We start from the raw sequence: 15,948 nt of genomic DNA on the forward strand, positions 1-15,948 counted from the left end.
AATATGTACTGGATGTGGCTTGGTGGAAGGCTTTTAAATAGAGTTAAGTCCCAAGTATTAACCATTACCATTAAAACCCCTGCCAGTGCCCCGATCTTAATATTACCATCTGTAATCCCAGATGAAAACATAATCCTCCACATGGAGAGGGATGATCTTTTTCACTGGTAGGTGTACATATTCTGCCTACTGACCTACCACTGTACTTAAGATTTATGTTTGCAATTCTGATACACAGCAGTTTTATATTAATTTTGTGCTGTTGGTTCATTTCAACAGCTAGCAAACTATCAAAATACCAAATTGTTCAAAGCTTTAAATGTTCCAAGTTATAAAGGATGATATAACATTTACTGCATATACTGATCAAATAAAATAATAATTTGAAATATTAATAGATTAGTTTCTGGCCATTGAGCATAGCTGTGAATATTCAAATTAGAGACAGATACAACAAATATGAGGATATTCTGTTAAAAGCAAGAATATCAGTCGGGCATATTGGACATGGTTGAATAAACTATCAAAAGATCCCCCCAATGATTTAAAAATAAGTCCCAGCATGGATGTTTATTTCATTTACTTTGGTATCAGGAAATACCACACACAAGACACACTTAAAAGTGAATATTATGTTTCTTTTATTAGTCATTTTTAAACAACAAAGAAACAAACACCCACCACACTTGCTCCCAACAATATATTAAATTACAAGTTAAATGTGCAAGATTTCATAAGACAGCAGTTGAGACATTTTGTCTGAGATTACTTTTCCCAGAAAAAGGAAAAAAAAAAAAGGTACCTGGAGAGAGGAAAAAAGATATCCCATACATGATGTCACTGAATATACTATACATACTTCTACTGACTTAAATACATCTATATTATGCTTGAATAGTATTTTTGAACCAGTTTTGTGGGAATTACGCAGTTTTTTTTAGGACACAATTATGGAAATCAAACATATATTGTAGTAACAAAAATAAGAATTTGAATGAGAATAGTAAAATAATCATAATATGAATAATGTCTAATTAAATATTTTAATACAATTTAAATCACAGCAGTATACAGAACCTAATTTGCAACAAACCATAAAAAGAACAGTTTAAAATAAAAGAGTCAAAAATGTTTCCTTCCATGGCTACATCTAAAATGTATCTTTATATTTCACTTCAGACGTCAGCAACCAATCATCTCAAATGAAAGACTAACCCCTTAATCCAGTGTACTATTCTCTGTTCAGACTCAAATGATCTAGCAATCAGGGTTAGGAACTTGGTCCAGACTCTTCAGGTCATTGAGGAAGCTGGTTGGAGTCAGGATATGAGATGACCCTGTCAAGGAGAAAATATTTTTAATTAAAAAAAAAAAAAATTGAAACCTCTGCTGCACTTTTAGGACAAAAATCATGGCCTCATCAACTGTGATTGCTTACCAATCAGCACCTCCCATTTCCCTTCAGTGGCTCGAGTGACTTCATAGGCAGAGCGCATCTCTGAGTGTGAAACCCCACCAATCACAAATATGATGAGCCGAGGGCCAGTGCGATATTCTGTTGGACTTTTATTTTTGTGCCAGTGTCCAAAACGTGCACTACTGTAAAAAGAAAAAAGAAAAAACATAAAGACAAAAGTTACTTAGTTTTCTCATCACTTGCTTGTGAACAACTGAGTCTTAGGAGGATGCCCCTTTCAAATCATAATAATATCACCTGTTAGCAATGAACCTGTGAACTTGAAAGTGAAAATGAAGAGGTGTTTTTTGAGCATTCCACGACTCTCACAGTCTTTTGTTGCCCCGTAACAACTTGTTTGAAATGTGTTGCTGGCATCAAATTCAGAATAAGAACGTATTTACAAAAATCAGCCGATGACGTAAAACATTAAATATATTATTAGTTTTACACAGTCTTTTTTGAATTGTGAAATGCAAAGTTCTCTTTGGTACATAATTCACTTGAAATTGACTCCTTTAGATAAATGTAAACATTAAAATCATATAAATTAATGAGTCTCATTGGAAGTATGCGAGAACATCCACTTTTGGTTAAATGGTTAATCTTGCACAATCAGATGGAAATTGTTTAAGGAATAATTCAATGCACATGTGAAAGAGTGATAACAGCCCTGCTGGTCAAACACTGTGGTTTAGGTTCATACTGCATGTCTATTTTTACTGTAATGCTTTGCTTACTACCTCTGCTAATCAGTTTCATGATGTTACAAAAGGTCAAATTAACCTCTTTTCCAACTGCCATGTCTAGTTTTATATAGCCAGCCTATAACCTAGTGTTAGTATTAATGACTACTCAGTTCTAATTCTGCACTTTGGTAAAAAGGACAGAGACAAGTATTGTGCATTATGCAGATTATGAGTGGACCCAGGTCCATGAGAGTGGTTTGTATAAGCACTATCATCAGGGAGTCCCTGGGGGATTAAAGAGTATTCAAAGCAAAGCCAAGTTTCACCTTTTAAAACACTTTGTCAAAAGCTTGGCTCCAACTCAGTAACAGGGATGAAAGCTTTAATTTGATAACGTTAATCTGTCTGCTACCCTAGTTGATATATCTGTTACCAAACAAAAAGCAAAGTAAATAATTTTCCAGCTGTCATGTTTTTCCTTTTCAAGTGTCTTGTTTTCTCATCATCAACCAATTGCTTTATATGTATATACTGTGAACTAAGTAAAAATGAGCTGGTTATGTTTAATAGAAACATTTTCTTGTCTGTTTCCAGCATCTACCTGACTGCCGGCTGGCTTGTTTTGATGGGAGCAGGATCAGAGATGAATGGCCACTGCTTTCTATCCAGTTTGTCCTCTATGGCATTCTGTGATACAGAAACACATGGTGTAAAAAGCTGGAAGCAAAACTGAGCAGGTGTGCCAGCAACATCAGAAGCCTAACTTTTTAATACCTCCATGACATCTTTGATGATGGGTGTCCATCTAGAGAGCTGATACGTGCTCTCTGTGCGCTCCTTCCGCTCTGGCAGCGTTTTCCCAGCATTGCGGCCCTAATAAACAACACATCAAATACTGAAGAAATACATTTATATTACAACAACATTGAGACTGTAACCAAACTGTAATCGAGTAATTTACCCCAGCTATAATGTTACAGCCCAAGTTCTGCAGGTTGTTGATGATGTTGCTGTCAGCCTGTATATTTGCATGCTGGATGAGCTTGGCAAGGTTCTCCTCCCCAATTCCTACATGGATAACAAGACAAGGGGGTAATAATAAAATTTGATTCCTGCTTTTCACTTCATATCAAAGCATCGGGTCATATTAACCCATTTAATTAGTAGTCACACATGGTGTTTTTGTGCACAAAAATGTTGGTTTAAAAAATGTTCTATCAGTTGAAAGAGACAGCTATGACAAGGGCACACCTTTCTTCTTGTGGAATATGTACAGCAGTATGATGCGGATTTTGTCGTAGGCCTCAATTTCATTGTTGAGGAGCACCGGAACAATGCTCTTCATGGCATCCTTCAGAGGTTCCCTGTCTCCACTTTCTCCCATTGCAAGGTCCTGTGGAAGACACCAGTGGTTAACCATTAACTGCAATTGGAATCTGAATTACTGATTACAACTTAACTCAGCTGACAGCCAACTCTTGAGGCAGCTGACACTGAGGATGAATGAAACGTCAACCTTATTTATTTTCCTTCCTTCCTTTTCTTTCTTTCATGACCGTACTATGGTTTTAAAAATACTGCATTATCACTAGTTCTTTCACCCTTTTACTAAACTACTCAAAAGGTTAATGCTGGCATTACATATACTATAAAAAGCTCTTTAAAATAATCTCAAATTATTTAAATTTTTTTGCTGAACATAAAAAAATCTCCTGTGATGAAAGAAACTGTCATAGATTACACAGTACATCCAGAGTTGCATTTGTAATCCATTAACTACGTCAAAAATACCGACAAATATTAGCCACTTAACTTGGGCTTTTATACTTACATCTAGCTTTTGGATGTCCCTGGACACTTTGTGACCTCCCTAAAAGCTCTTGCTAAGCTTTATGATGAATTTGGACAAAGCCAATCAACAACAAAACTTTTTGCAAGGAACTGAAACTAGAGAGTGGCTAGAGGAGCACATAAAAACACATTACATTTTAATAATAGCGTTACACACATATATTTGTATTGGGCGGTCCAAACAATGTAGAACACTTAAGCAAACGACAACAGCTGACATAGAGCTGTTGCTGTTTGGATCACAGTGCCCGTCTTAGAGCCAAAACATGCCCATTGGATTAAAGAGACAGCTTTCAGACATGCTGACAATCCATTAGTGCACTTCAGTGATTCAGTCATATAAAAAGGCCACATTAACACTTGCATCTTATAATACCACAACCATGCATTGCTTATCATTTCCTGTGTGCCTGTGCCTCATCTGCCACAAGACTATCTGGCAGAACACTTCCCCTCAGGGAGACAAAGCATGTCTGGCACATACAAAGAAGACAGTGGGGCTCAGCACTGGTATGAGCCATGGCTTTATCCCAGGGCTCATGTTGATGGAAGGATTTCTACATTACCAAGTAGTACACATATGTGTTATTAAATGCATTTACACTCATTAATGACATAACATCTTCTTCTGCATCTCTTTCGACATATGGATGTGACGTCCGGTCCCAAGCTTCTTATGCAATATTACGATTACAATTCTCCATTAAATGCCACCAGTTAATGCCAGTTACTAATGAAAATACACCAGAGGAGCTATAAATAAAGACACCATCATGTTGAGGTCACTTAGTGTGTGGAGAGAGTGGGACAGAGTAAATCCATGTCTGACATTCTCTCTAAGATACTTTGTGTCAGTGACTAAGGCAGTAGGACATTTTAGTTTATCCCTTATGATATAAAAACTACTGACAGGTTGTTTAGCCAACAATTTATGAGCAGACAAATTCCAAGAACATAAAGTTAAAGGCACAATGGTCATCTATGCATGCCTTTCTCTTTAGGGATCAAGAGAACATCATCATGTCGTTATTTATACCTACCTGCCAACTAACTATAGATGTACAGGACAACCATAGTTTCATTCATTTCACTGCAACATCACAACCATGAATCTAATCAATGTGTGAAAACTATCAGATGTTTGACAATGACAATGTTTTATTCTCAACCGCATAGTCAAAATGTCAATGAAACTGCCAAAAGAAAATGATTTATTTCAATCATAAACCCAACAAGACTACTGACCTGTTCCACTTCACAAAGCTTATCAAGAGAGGCCTTGAACTTCTTCATACAAGCTTCAGCTAGGTGCAAGTGAGTGGAGTACTGTGAATGAAAATGTGTAAAGATTATTTATCAATGTAGAGTTATAATAACATTCTCATTGATTTATACAACCTACAAATTGTTCCATAGAACAACCAGAAAATTAACTACACTATGACAGGGAACATTTTTAGTGCTACTTTTTTTGGTGAGATTTTTGTTATAATTAACACTCAATGTACAGCTACAGGGTCAAATTTACAGTCAGAAGTGTCTCCTAATAAAATACTGATTACTAAGGAAGAATTCACCGTTGTCAATTTAAGTCCTAATCTTAAAACATCTCTGAAAGTACTCCCTTTAAAGTAAATTACCATTAGATAATGATATTCAAAGGCAAAGGGTTGACTTTTAATTATCCCACTCACCATGCTCAGCTCCTTCTGATACTGTGGCATCTTCTTCAACATCTGTGAGAGATCTTTTATGTTGGCCTGAAATGCAAGACATTTTAACCATGATTGCAGCATAAGGTATGAATCATCTTCATGTTATATCATGGACATTTGTAATAACAACTGAACGATAGTAACTGCAGCAGATGAACACTCACATTGTCGGTGCACATTCGCTTACTCTCACAAAAGGAGCGAAGAAGTTCTGTCACTTTCCTGTAACAGCGGGTTTTGAAAATGATTAGTTATCTTGTGCAGGAGCACATTTAATTAGTAAATAAGTTAGTTAGTTGTTAAGTTAGTCATGTTACTAAGCATCCATTCATTCTTTTCATTACTCTCCATAAAATACGTTACAATGACACAATGTAATATAACACCAAGTGAAAGCAATGACCAAACTTGTTGGGAAGGCCGGCAGTGAGACCTAATCACAGGGCGATATGAAAGATACACTCCTAGATTTGTGACAGACTTACTTAGTGACATCTGCAATGTGCATATGTTTGAGCTGAACCCAGAGCTCATCATCTTCGTCCAACAACACTTCTCTCTCCTTTGCATTCCCAATTCCAGTTGTCTGATAACTTTGAAAAAAAAAACAAAAAAACAAGAAGAGGTGTACAGCACAAACGAGTATGCCGAAAATGTATACCCAGGACAGCCCACTCACATGGCAAAACAAATGATCAGCAACCGACAAGATGTTCACTCACCTATAGATATCCTGTTGGATATCTAGCAAGTCGTAGGCCATAGCCTGCAAGGTCAACTCATGAAGAATAGGCGAGATGGGATCATACCCACGATCGACAATCAGTAGCTGGGATCGATCCTTATCTGCACCCTACAAACAGTGGACATAGGTGATATCATCTACTACCAAGGAAAGGTCTGATTTACTTAAACAGTTAAATAATAAATTAGGATCGAGTCTACAGTAAACATAATATAGAGGCCCACTCGTGTTTTTGTGAATCTGTCATGCAGTGAAAGTCTTATCAGCTTATATCTATACGAGTTCAATACTTCAGTAAACTTGCAATAATGAGCACAGTAAAAATAAAAAAAGTGCTTAGCCAGCACAGTATGGTAATTATGTCAGAGGTGTGGGGGCAAAAGGAGAACAGTAGTACATGCCTGTTAAGACCCATCTCAGGAGCAAGGAAATGTCAGCTAAGAAAGACAGAAAAGAAGAAGGGCAAAAGGGAAAGATCCAACAAAGTGTGAGAAGAAGAAACAACCAGAAATAAAACCCAGAAACCACCGAAATGTCTACAACCTGGGAAGGTGAAGGGCTGCAGAATGCCAAAGGAAGAGTATACTCTGATATGGAAAAGATGATTTTGCAGAAAAAAGCAGTAAAAGAATTCAGTTCACCATTTTACGACAAAGACTTGTATTGATACAGTAGAGCTCATAAGAACTATGGCTAGTGGTCCTAACCTCTCCCATGCTTGGGTTGTCAGCTTTGTGAGCAGTAAGGCGCTGGTAGACCTCCTCAGCCAGTCTAGCATTCTCTTCTGGTCCCCTTGAAGACAGAAGTATGCACCTGAATCAGCAACTTTAGCAGCAAACCACTTCCAATGTTCTTTAATGCAAGGCTTCCATACTTGCGGTAACGGATCGCAGGGTACTCCTTAAGTGTGTCACACAGGGTCGCAATCTGTTCTGCCAGATTTTCCATCATTTTGTCTTTTCCTTCATTTGGCTTAGAACTATAGAAGGAGTACAAGGAGGTCGGGTCATCCAGGGAGAATACCTGCAGGGGTGAGAAGGATTAAGGTTTGCCTCAGTTTGACCACATTATGTTCTCTACAACAACAAGGAGCACTATTATATTTTTCCATGATGAACAATGGACAACAGTACTGCATGTAATGCGAAAGATGCAAAACCTCAGCTCTCAGTCACATTTCAGAATCTTTCAACTCATTGTTTGGTTTAACTTTATGGTTTTGTTTCACTCTTTACGCTCTAATCAACCTCTGATAATCCCACTGTAGGCTTCCTGCCATACCATATAGAGAAAATTAGTGGCTAGCTGTTGAACATAGTGGAGCATTTTGTACCAACAGAAAGATCATTTTCTCAGGATTTGTTGGTAACCAAAATGCAGATAAAACAAAAGTGAACAAGAATTATATGGACAAAAGAAATCCAGTTGGTTTAAGTGATAAGGGGATAATTTCCTACCTGAGACTCATACGGCAGGAAAGCAACGTTGATCTCTTTTAAAGTCTTAGCGACCTTGGCAACTCTGGATCGCCCAATCTCTGCAAAGAGACCATCTGGGCAAGCTATGGAAACAAAAGTAAATACATTAGAAATGGCAGTAGTTGAATGTAATTATTCTATATATTTTGAAATGTTTATATTTTGAACAGTACATTTGAAAATAACTGACTGATGAACAAGTTTCCTTTACTTTTAAACACTTTATTTTTCCTGGAACTTCAACATGAAATTAATGATCCATAGGTGCAGAGTATCCTGTTCACACACAGACATACTTACTGTCAGTGAAGAAGATGTGTGCTGCTTTGTAAGTGAAGGCAGCATGTTTGAAGTCGTCAATGAGAGCACGGACTGACTGTAATTGAAAACAAAGTTTTGATTAACAGTCGACGATTTTGAGAAAAATCAAAATGAACACAGAAGATCTTAAAATTGTAAAGGGAACTATAAGGAAAAGGCAACAGCTAACCTTCTCAACAGGTGAAATCAAATAAATGGCCTCCAAACTAGAGATGGGCTCCCTTCGTTTATTGATATCCTCCACAACTGAAAATGAGAAATCGGAAAGCTTGGTCAATATTACATGCAACTGCAAATAAATCATCATCATCTTGTAAAGTGTAAAAAGTGAGCACTCTGGATACATATTTTTCCTAATAATTAGACATATATATATATTTCATATTTCATATATTTAAGCTTTCAGGGTGTGTTTTCCACAGGCACATGCATACACAGCTGTTGCATACATTTTAAGAAAGTAAACTGTAGGCCTACATATTTTCTAAATATAATCCAATATGTCCTACATTTGCTTTTCCCGTCTTCCTGTGATTACATTTCTCAGGAAACGGGAAATGATTTTAATGGGTATTCCCAGGGAGGCCATTTCTCAGGATTAAGTGCTATCATGGATATCAAATGTGTGGGGAACTCCTTGACAGGAACAACATCACATCACAATTTGCACATTTGGTTTTTGCTTTGATAAGGCTGGTGAAAATCGGTTTCACTAGTACCAATTCAGAATTTCTTTTAAATTTATGAGTGATGAGGCTTAGTGTGAACCGTGTATCAGACAATGTATGTATTCCCCTGGAGACACTGGGCATTGCAAATTTAAGATTACGGGCATCCAGATATAATGTTGGGAAGAGGATGAGCATTTTGTACGAGGTATATACTAGTTGTACATATGTGGTTAGGTCAACAGCTTCTACAATTCACTCAAACTACCAAAACCCTGCTCAGGATATACTGTAAATAACACTAGTATGCTCTATGAGAACATTTTGAAAAGGATGGCAGAAAGTCAGGCAACATTTGAAAAAATGTTTACTAATATATTTTAGTTTTTTAAAGTTTGATCCTACATGTATGCAACTGATGCATTGAATGTAAGACCATTAATTATCTGCAACTTACTGGTTACCCCCTCTGCCAAAATATCCGACATCTTGCAGCATGAGGACAGAATTCGCATGCTCACGTGATCCACAATAAGAACCTAAACAAACACAGATGGACAAGTGTTATAAATACAGTGTGGCAGGAGGATTCATCATAAAAAATACAATTCTTACTGTTACCTTCCATTCTCCATCCTTCTTCACACTCTTGATGACCCCATTGAGGATTTCTATAGAAGAGAAGCAAAAGATTTATGCAGTATTACAGAACTATCAATAACTTATGAGTAATACTTTGCAATTCTGTCTGTAAACCAGACGTACCACAACACCATAATAATATTTTGATAGCTATGATTTAAAAACTGGCTATGATATGAAAGCTCTCAATTATTGTTGCAGCAATAAATAATTCATACAATTCATTTATTGGCATTCTCCATCAAGTATGACAGGGCATTAAGCCTAAGCGTTTGTGCACCAGAGGCTAGAGAATAAAAAAAATGCATTAGAAAAAAATGCAACATGAAGGATTTATTTATTGAAAGTTCTATCTGTCTAAATAGATGCACAGGCAAGTGATCTATCAAATTGAAATGTTGTAACATCCATGCATAAGCACAATGCAAAAGGCTGGAGGTCAGTTATGTGTTAAAACTCTCTGACTCAGGAATCAGGAACTATCTTGAAACCAAACCATTTTTAGCACATGTGTTTACTAACTCAGTCGATTGGTTGCAACTTCCTTGTCTTATACTGTTGACATTACAGTGGATGAATGCTCCAGAGTTTCCTGCAATGTTTCAGAGTAGAGCTGGGCTACCTTGGCCAAAATGCCCTGAAATCAAACATTAGCCTTGAGGATAAAAGAGCTCAGTACTTCACAAACCATTACATTTAGTGTGGCTATTGTTTAGGCCCTTTACTCAACAGGATATGGGTGGCCTAACCACCTCAGCTTAACGGTTTACTCCCTTTAATGGTGAACAGAAGGAAGGAGAGTGTGGGGACATAAATATGAAGAAATACACTAATGTTATATTACATTCGCCACTCAACTTCCTTGTTTAACCTCATTAGAAACACATCAGTGACTCTCCAGGAAAAGTGATTAATTGCTCTTAGTCTTATTACCACATCAATTCTCTAATTGACATGGCAATTGTCTGGTTATGGGACTTTGACATGCTTATTATATGGTTTATTAAAAAGAAAAACATTAATGCTCTTCACCTTACAATCACTGTAATCACTATGTTATGAAGTGTTTCCAAAATAATATTTTGTGTTGATGAGGCTACTGAATATTAAATGGAAATGTATTTGCTTCTGAAACCCCCCCCCACACACACACACACAAAAAAAAAAAAAAAAAAAAAAAAAAATGTTGGACCAAGTGGAAAATTCCTGACTGACCAATGTATTGTGCCCATACCATTTCCATACAGGGAACTGGAAAAGATGACTACTTGTGATTGAGGTTCTCCACAAAAACAGCTGCCAGCCGTCAAGCCATTTTAGCAACATCAATCTTAGCTTATGTATTTGTCAATTTTTTAAATGCACCAAAATACCTGCATGCAAATTGCCCTGAGGCTTGTCTTGCCCATAACAGACTGCTGTATTAGACCTTAACTAAATAAAGTCTGTCTCTACTCTGAGTTTATAACTTACGAGGGCAGCTTTTATTTAACACTATCAACAGTGAAAATGGACAGGGCCTGCACACTACCATGCTTTAATTAACGTGCGTGGACAATGTCTTCGAGCATCAGATCAAGGGTTAGTTGTATTACCAGTACAGACGAAGATTTCAGCAAGATTTCAGAGTGAAGGGTGTGTTCACACTACATTCTCTCTCTGTACAAGAAAAAAATTGACAGTCACAGACATCTCCTAACCCTTGACATTGTGAAAAGATTGTATCAGCGAAATGTTGCTTTTTTTTTTAAAGTTCACATAAAATGTTCGTCAACTTCAAATACTCCCAAATCTAAACAGTTATATAACAAAAGCACACTGTACTGTAACTATTTTGTGAACAGTTACCCTTTTGTTTTTGTGGAGATTCTGAATACACACTGCATTAACGCTAAGTAATAACGTCACTTACAGAAATACAAAGCCTCATTGATTCTACAAGGTTATTGACACAGTAGCATTTTGTGAACGTTACACAAAACAAGACATTTAAGTAAATGAAACAATTTTGTAACAAAAGCTTTGATTTTGTTAATATTTAGCTAATTACTTGACATTACAGCATAACGTTAAAAGTTATAGCTGATTTAAAGTGAGTCCATCACAAGTTAGTGTCACCACTTCCTTTTAGGTTAGCTAGCTAACGTTAGCCTAGCACTCGGACTGTCACAACAATTACACTCACTATCGACGTCACGTTTTTATCCTTTAAAGTGTGCCAAATGCCAATATAGCATCAGCAAATGTTGTCACCAACACATGCTACACAACAATAACGCCTTTTATCAATGGCTTGGTTAGCGAAATCATTTAATTTATTCGGTAATGTTAGTATTTTTAATTGAGACTGGACCAGGAAGAAACCTCTGGTGGACCAACGTCCCTAGCGGTGTTTTGAGTCGGCGTATAAATTGAGCTTGAAATTATCAAGCTCCTACAAAGAAAACTCGAATAAATTATCCGTGTTTTTTGGTGCTAATAAACTTGTGGAAGCAGACAATGTTACAACGAATGTTACACTTACTTTCTCCAACTACCGCTTTCAGCCCACTCGGTGCCATCTTGCCAGCAGTCTGGTGGACGGTCGGCTACTTCCTTGTTGTTAAACTTGTGTGGTTCAAGCGTACAGCTTTTAACAGTGAAATGTTGCCCCCTGCTGTCTGATACTACTATTGCAAGGTCACATGTGCTTTTCACATGTGTGCGTTGTAACAACAATGCTGCAAACGCGGTAACTATGAGTTAAGTTAAATGATGTCTTGTGAATTATAATCTTAAAAAAGCCTGTGTGGTTCATTTTTGCCTTTTCTTAAAAAAATACTGCAACTAGTGACTATAGTAGTTTTTGGGAGTGGATTAAGTTGGCCTCCACATTCAAATATTTTCACTTGGCTCCCATCAGTTTTTACAGGAGGAATAGTATTTATCAGTTTATTACAGCAATAAAAATACTATAACTTATTTTGAATGTGACTTTCAAAATGAATGGCAGCCATGAAAAAGAAACAGCTGCAAGAAGGAAATACACACTCTCTTGCCAGTGCCTTGGGAGACAGACTGTGAGACATCCAACTGCCAACTCTTCTTTGCCAGATGCATTTGAGGATATCATCTGATGAGCCCTGGGAGAAATGTGTCATCGCTTCCTCATCACGAATGAGAGACTCAGCAGTTTGTTAGGTGTAGATAGTGTCAGGATACATCCAAGACCGAAGAGTGCTCAGCAAGCCACAGCTTCCTCAGATATATTCATACTTGGGAGATCATAGATAGTTGGTCTTGGTGCAATTTTCTGCTTGGCATGACATTTTAGAAATGACTTATGAATTGTCATAAACAATTTATTAACTGTTATAGTAACTGTATGTGAGAGCAAATGTTACCTCTTAAAACGAGCATTACCTTGGAACAGCTGCTTTGCACTCACATAATTGTGGTGACATTTAGGGTAAAATTCATCAGTAAAGCTGTAGCCATAAGATGTACAGCGCATACATCATATCCCAACACAAGCAAATCGAATACATTGACAAAAATCAATGTTTCTGTTACAACAGGTGAAGCGAAACCACCAACAACAACTTTAATAACAAAACAGCATTAAAATGACATGAAATATACACATAATCAGTGCTGATAGGATCAATTCCCCTGACCCCCTCAACTTCTTCATGTAAATAGAGTGGATGTGATTAGGCTTTTTCTGACACTGATAACCTGAAAAAAAAACATGATTTAATGTCACAGTATCACACAGTTAAATCATTTTAGGGCCAGCAATTGTAGAATGTCACAGGGTAATATCCTGTGTGTAGCCAAGGTGTAACAAATGATTTTAGATTAAACATACCTGTACCTGCAAGGTGTAAAAACCATGAAGCCAAAGGAACATTCAATGCCTCTGTACCGCAACAAGTAACCCTACATTTTTAAGAAAGCTACTGTTAACATATTCAGAATATCTTAGCTAGTGTTTGCCAGAAGGGATAAGAAGTGTCTACAGCAAAGTGGAAAGAGGTTCTATGGCCTGATGAGAATCAACATAATATCATACTAACACATACATGATGTATAATACAGACATTACAGAGAGGCAATATACCCACCATGACGCCTGAGGGTAGCAGTAGCGTCACACTGGGGATATGCTCACTCAGAAGGCTTATGAAGGTAGAGGTTACAATGAATAGCAAAATATAAATAAATCAATAATTCTGGGTTGTCAATAACTGACAACCCAGAACAGGAGAATAAATACATTTCACGTTAATACATTTAATGTAAAGCTACCTAGACATTTTAGCACAGGCCAATAGACAATAATTGCTGCCACCAGTGCCTCTCATAAATATTGATTTGAAGGTGGTGAATACTTAGATCAGTTATTTTGTTTTCAGGTTTGTAATTCTAATTCAAATTAGTTTATAGAGAGTTTTTTGCACTTTGGTATTAAGGTCCCTTTCTGTTGATCAGTGTCAGAATTGCCATATTACAACCATTGTGATACAGTGTTGAAAAACACTACACATGCAGAACATCCCATGGGGGTTTCATTTTATAGGCACTGCTCCTCACAAAATGAATCATGACAATTATGTTAGATCCAACTGGATATGATTGAAATAATTATTTTATGACAGCGAAATCACAGCAGCTCAACTGATCAGGCATTCAAACACAAATAATTCTGTCATTTGAAAAGTCTTACACATGTAAATTAAACTTAATATTAGCTATGTTAAGCATAATAAATCCATGGAAAATGTCCAGCACACCTTTAAGATGTGTTAACTTCTCAGATGTTTCCAGTGTGTCTTGCTCCTACTCGAGTCCAATCAGTCTTCCTCTGCCAAAAAACACTGCCAGATAATCATCCATTAATGGTGCTGAGAAGTCATGTATTTCCTCAACTCCACTCCTCAATTCTCGGATTCTGCAGACATGTGTTTTAATATCCGCTGCTCCTTACGAACACGCATTCGCTCTTTGAAGTCCTCCAACTCCTTCCTCTGGAAATAAATACAACACAATCGTTTTACCATTATATATTGTGCTGTTCAGCAACAGTACAGTATGTATAACAACACATCATTAAAAGCAGCTCCAGATGAATAGGTACAATTAATTGTGATGAAAAGTGAAAAAACAATGTAGGATTATAAGCCAAATTCTTAAAAAAAGAAAAAAAGAAAGAAAGAAAGAAAGAAAAATCCTAGAAATAGCTAATTAAACTATAATTTGTTTTTACAATGTTAACTTGCTTTTTGTGGTTTTATTGTTCGTGGACAATGTGGACTTCGTAAACACATGAACTCTCTAAATTACACTTACATGCATTCCCTCGTCGGGGGGGAAGATTTCCCTCTGGATACCATAAAAGATGCCATCATAGAACAGAGAAAGAGACATTTGTTATTACCAGAAGCACACTGACTAGCTGAGTGAACTGATGTGTGTGATCAAAATTATCAACATTACTGACCTTTCTCTTTACTATGTACTCTTCAAAATACTCTGCTTGATTTGAGACCCAGAACATGGCCACGGGAAAAGACAGATACAGCATCATCTGATCAAAACAAACCCAAACGGACCAGCGAGTGAGTGATAGTGGAAAACTGTTACATGAGCACAACCTAATGACAGCGACTAGCTAGACCGAACCACGAGACATGGGCCGATCTGTACGGGTTTAAACCTTACGAACTAAACACATTAAATGTCATCGGAAGTAGCTTTAAAATATGCGATACTTACTCGAAACACCTCTATTTTAACACCCATTTTAACAAAGATTCCGGGCCTTCAACTATGGAGCGTTATCTAAACTTCAACCATCGCCAAAGACCTTCACATTACTTCCGGGTTTCTCGACAGTCCAATCACTTTCATGCAAACGCGCATGCGCTGAGGTTGTGAGTAATATTATTATTATTTTTTTAACACAGTTGAAAATAGACAATCCAATCTGTGGTATGTCGTTCCAATACATTTTCAACGCTTAATTAAATAAAATGTGGCGATCTCAAAATCTGAAGCTCACTTTTGGGTTGCAGCTGATCCATTATATATGCATTTTGAGCAGCGGTTGTCCACGGAGGGGTGCTGCAAACCACTGAATTTGTCCAGATGTCATTCTCTCTGTACATTTAAGAATTGCAATAGTTACTTTAAAAAAAAACCCTGCAATGGATGTGTTCTGATCCCGTTGTACTGACCATTAATGTGATAAAACAAGTTTACAATCAGGTTAGTCTTGACAGGAACCCAATCTTTCAAATATGAATATTTAAATATTGGTTTTACTAAACACATTTCAAACTATTTCTAACTTTTAGGACACAGATGTTTCTGACAAGGTTTTTTTTTTTTTCAAACCGTCA

The 15,948-nt window shown here is 37.0% G+C and overlaps 2 protein-coding genes across 3 annotated transcripts; both read right to left on the minus strand.

Annotated features, from left to right (window-relative positions):
- Nucleotides 1-617: 617 nt before the first annotated feature.
- On the minus strand, nt 618-12,182 carry stxbp2 (syntaxin binding protein 2). 2 transcript variants are annotated; one of them, XM_084370520.1, is made up of 20 exons: nt 12,090-12,122; nt 11,161-11,224; nt 9,545-9,594; nt 9,381-9,462; nt 8,425-8,501; nt 8,235-8,310; nt 7,914-8,017; nt 7,331-7,479; nt 7,164-7,248; nt 6,434-6,564; nt 6,197-6,304; nt 5,876-5,933; nt 5,691-5,756; nt 5,242-5,322; nt 3,397-3,538; nt 3,107-3,213; nt 2,920-3,018; nt 2,747-2,832; nt 1,439-1,599; nt 618-1,337 (listed from the first exon to the last, which is right to left on the minus strand). In XM_084370520.1, the coding sequence occupies exons 4-20, from the start codon at nt 9,436-9,438 to the stop codon at nt 1,258-1,260; spliced, it is 1,668 nt and encodes a 555-aa protein (XP_084226646.1). In that variant the 5' UTR covers nt 9,439-9,462; nt 9,545-9,594; nt 11,161-11,224; nt 12,090-12,122; the 3' UTR covers nt 618-1,257. The 2 variants fall into 2 exon arrangements, with proteins under 2 accessions (XP_084226646.1, XP_084226645.1); XM_084370519.1 differs by lacking the exon at nt 11,161-11,224 and having other exon boundaries at nt 12,090-12,182.
- Nucleotides 12,183-13,123: 941 nt separating this feature from the next.
- On the minus strand, nt 13,124-15,423 carry pet100 (PET100 cytochrome c oxidase chaperone). The gene is made up of 4 exons (XM_084371564.1): nt 15,323-15,423; nt 15,048-15,134; nt 14,897-14,929; nt 13,124-14,574 (listed from the first exon to the last, which is right to left on the minus strand). The coding sequence occupies exons 1-4, from the start codon at nt 15,347-15,349 to the stop codon at nt 14,485-14,487; spliced, it is 237 nt and encodes a 78-aa protein (XP_084227690.1). The 5' UTR covers nt 15,350-15,423; the 3' UTR covers nt 13,124-14,484.
- Nucleotides 15,424-15,948: the final 525 nt, after the last annotated feature.

This window comes from Pagrus pagrus (genome assembly GCF_965226575.1).
Source record: "Pagrus pagrus genome assembly, chromosome: 13".
Classification (NCBI taxonomy): Eukaryota; Metazoa; Chordata; class Actinopteri; order Spariformes; family Sparidae; genus Pagrus; species Pagrus pagrus.

Excerpts from the sequence above, each read along its gene's own strand:
- pet100 (XM_084371564.1), bottom strand. The coding sequence starts at position 15,349 with ATGGGTGTTAAAATAGAGGTGTTTCGA. Across the intron at positions 15,135-15,322 it reads TTAAAATAGAGGTGTTTCGA|ATGATGCTGTATCTGTCTTT; the intron begins GTAAGTATCGCA and ends TGTTTTGATCAG. Across the intron at positions 14,930-15,047 it reads AGTACATAGTAAAGAGAAAG|AGGGAAATCTTCCCCCCCGA; the intron begins GTCAGTAATGTT and ends TATGGTATCCAG.
- stxbp2 (XM_084370519.1), bottom strand. The coding sequence starts at position 12,126 with ATGGCACCGAGTGGGCTGAAAGCGGTAGTTGGAGAAA. Across the intron at positions 8,502-9,380 it reads TTTGGCAGAGGGGGTAACCA|TTGTGGAGGATATCAATAAA; the intron begins GTAAGTTGCAGA and ends TCTCATTTTCAG. Across the intron at positions 8,018-8,234 it reads ACACATCTTCTTCACTGACA|CTTGCCCAGATGGTCTCTTT; the intron begins GTAAGTATGTCT and ends TTGTTTCCATAG.